General features: G+C 40.2%; 1 protein-coding gene across 2 annotated transcripts in view; it reads left to right on the top strand.

The window, feature by feature from the left end:
- LOC138022966 (transmembrane prolyl 4-hydroxylase-like) overlaps positions 1-2,500 on the top strand; it is a 17,339-nt gene that overhangs the window by 6,232 nt on the left and 8,607 nt on the right. The window contains exons 1-2 of one of the 2 annotated variants that reach the window (XM_068869997.1): positions 934-1,374; positions 2,098-2,179. In XM_068869997.1, coding sequence (XP_068726098.1) covers positions 979-1,374; positions 2,098-2,179 — 478 coding nt within the window. In that variant the 5' untranslated portion in view covers positions 934-978. Of the gene's footprint in view, positions 1-933; positions 1,375-2,097; positions 2,180-2,500 lie in introns of those variants that run through there. The other variant, XM_068869998.1, reaches the window with a different exon arrangement.

Below are 2,500 nucleotides of genomic sequence, written 5' to 3'. Positions count from 1 at the left end.
ATACCCCTAACATTTTCAACGCCAGTTAAACGACATTGGACTCTTTGTCAAGGATTAATCGGAAAACAATGCAGGATATTTTAATTTCGCTCCTTTTTTTTAAATCTTTTAAATTGCATGGAAAGGAAAAGTGATGAAATTTAACACCGCTGGTATCGGCCGAATTCATACTTTAACACAACGTGGAGTGAGGGTATTAAACTTCGAAAAATGCAAGTATTGTGGAGGTTTTCATCGCCGGTATTTGCGGATCGAAATTTGATAGTAATCGAAGCGACGTTTCGTGTTCAAATTTGCGACTTGTCGGCGGTCTTGCAATTTCTTCTATTGTCTACGTACGTAAATAAAAGGCCACAAGCGTGTATACAGCTATACGATACGCAACTTAAGACGTAAATCGCGTATTCGCATATTGAGCGCGTCAATTTTGCATCTGCGTTGTTCGCTTATATTTCGAGTGGCACTATACACCTTCCTGGCATCACAAGCTACAGTAGTTAGTTCCCAGGTTTTCAACTGCTACTTTTTGAATTCAAAATTGCAAAATGAGGTCTTTTGGGGGATTTTGCCCGCTTATAAAAAGAACTATAAGGAGACAACAAGAGTTATTTCTATGTAGTCCAATTTTTCGATAAAAGCTTATTTTTTGGTTCGTTTACAAAATTACTACAATGAAGAGAAGAGAACTCTATAAATTACCTGCTCCCTCCGTTTTGGAAAGAAAAGATCTGATCAGCGGATCTACTCTCTTTGTTTGATATCCTAGTCCTTTTTGGTACCCGCTCTTTTCATTCAAATTGGCCAATCAAAATCTTCGAAACCAAATAATTTGTTCCAAGACTGCTTAACATTGAATTAAACTGTTTTTTGCTAGTAATCAGGATCTCAGCCGTGTTATTTTGGATCATTAATTTATGAAAAATTTTGCGATCGAGGCAAAACGTCGTTTGCGAGCTTTAACACAGCTGAAACTACATCATGAATTTAAAAATGGCGGACAGGACTTGTACAACCGCCGTCGTCTGTGCAATGTGTCTATTGATGGCGGTGTGGGGCTTGCGAGTCGGCGGTACGGATATTCCATCTTCTCGTCGCACGTGTGATATCGACGAAGGTGAAGACGATCACTGTAAGAGTGAAGATAAAAACAAATATCTCGGAATTACCGACGTTTCGGCTAAACAAACTCCTGATGCCAAGGCAGAGAAGGCTGGAACTTCTAATATTCACTCCGACGCGGCAGCTATTGAGGAAACATCGAGTAGTGAGGTTAATGATAGTTTATCGAAAAGTCAAGATAAACAAACACAAGTCACTAAAAATTCTACCAGTGATTGGTTTGGGCTACAAATTCCGCTTGTTGATGGAGTGCGGGTACGTCTTGACTTGTTTTCTGTCTTACGTTTGATATACTATCTCAACTGCTTCCCAATTTCGCCGGCTTTAACTTTTGCTAAATTAGTGTACTATCGAGTTGAGCCTTAGCACAGGTCCAAGACGATTTGCGGTTCTGATACTGACCAGTATCACGTATCACTTGATGTGACACCTGGCGAGAATGCACAGTTTTTATTGGTATTCATAAATTTACCAGCTAACAATTTCCTGTGATAAACAGTACGATTTGGTGCGTAAGCCAGATTGAATCTAAAGCCTTAAACGGATTTCAACTTTATGCGCTTTGCATTCAAGCCAGCCACGGTCCCTGGAATATCTTTAAAAGAATGTAAAACATCCAGGGAACACGGTTGCGCTAAATTCTTTTGACACGGTTGTCTTTGGAAAAAACAATTTTCCTGGAATACTTGCGCAGCCAATCAGATTGAGAGTAGCTTGTGTTGCTGGCTGTTTGGATAAGGGAAACGAGAAAACATCTCTCTCTCGCCTCCCTTACCCCTACCCCCCCCCCCCCCTTTCCTTTTCTTTTGACCTTGGTCCAGCTTTTGTGGGGCCACTTTAACGAAACCACACACTAAACTGCCCTCTATGCAGGCTAGATGGCGATCATTTCCGGCGCATTAAGCCAGTTCCTACTAGGTCTTGTTAAATGCTTCTTTCAACAAGTCATCTCCACCCTTTCGATGTTGCGCTTAACAGGTTGGTCATGTTGAAGAAATCGAAATTCTCCCAGGAGTCAAACGTCAGATGAAGACACTGAGTATGCGTCCTCTAGTATTTGGTAAGGTCATTTCATTTGTATTTAGCAACTAGGAATCTTATTTTTCGCCTAATCCTATTTTGTACAATGGGCAATGCAGATCGCCGTGGTAACATACATTTTAATTATAACTTCAAGCCATTCATATTTTCTCTAGTGTTACTATAAGGCCACTTCGTTGTCTCAATTATTGTTTTTAACGAATGACAACATCACGTCCCTGGCCAACTTACTTTAGATTTGACCTTCTGAATGACATTCTTTTTCAACGGTTTCCGCTCCTCAGTCGTTCTTGATTTTCTCTGCCATAAAAAGACAATAGTATACATGTAATGATGCATA

The sequence above is a fragment of the Montipora capricornis genome, chromosome 11 (assembly GCF_036669925.1).
Source record: "Montipora capricornis isolate CH-2021 chromosome 11, ASM3666992v2, whole genome shotgun sequence".
NCBI lineage: Eukaryota > Metazoa > Cnidaria > Anthozoa > Scleractinia > Acroporidae > Montipora > Montipora capricornis.
This window is presented reverse-complemented; position numbering and strand designations above follow the sequence as displayed.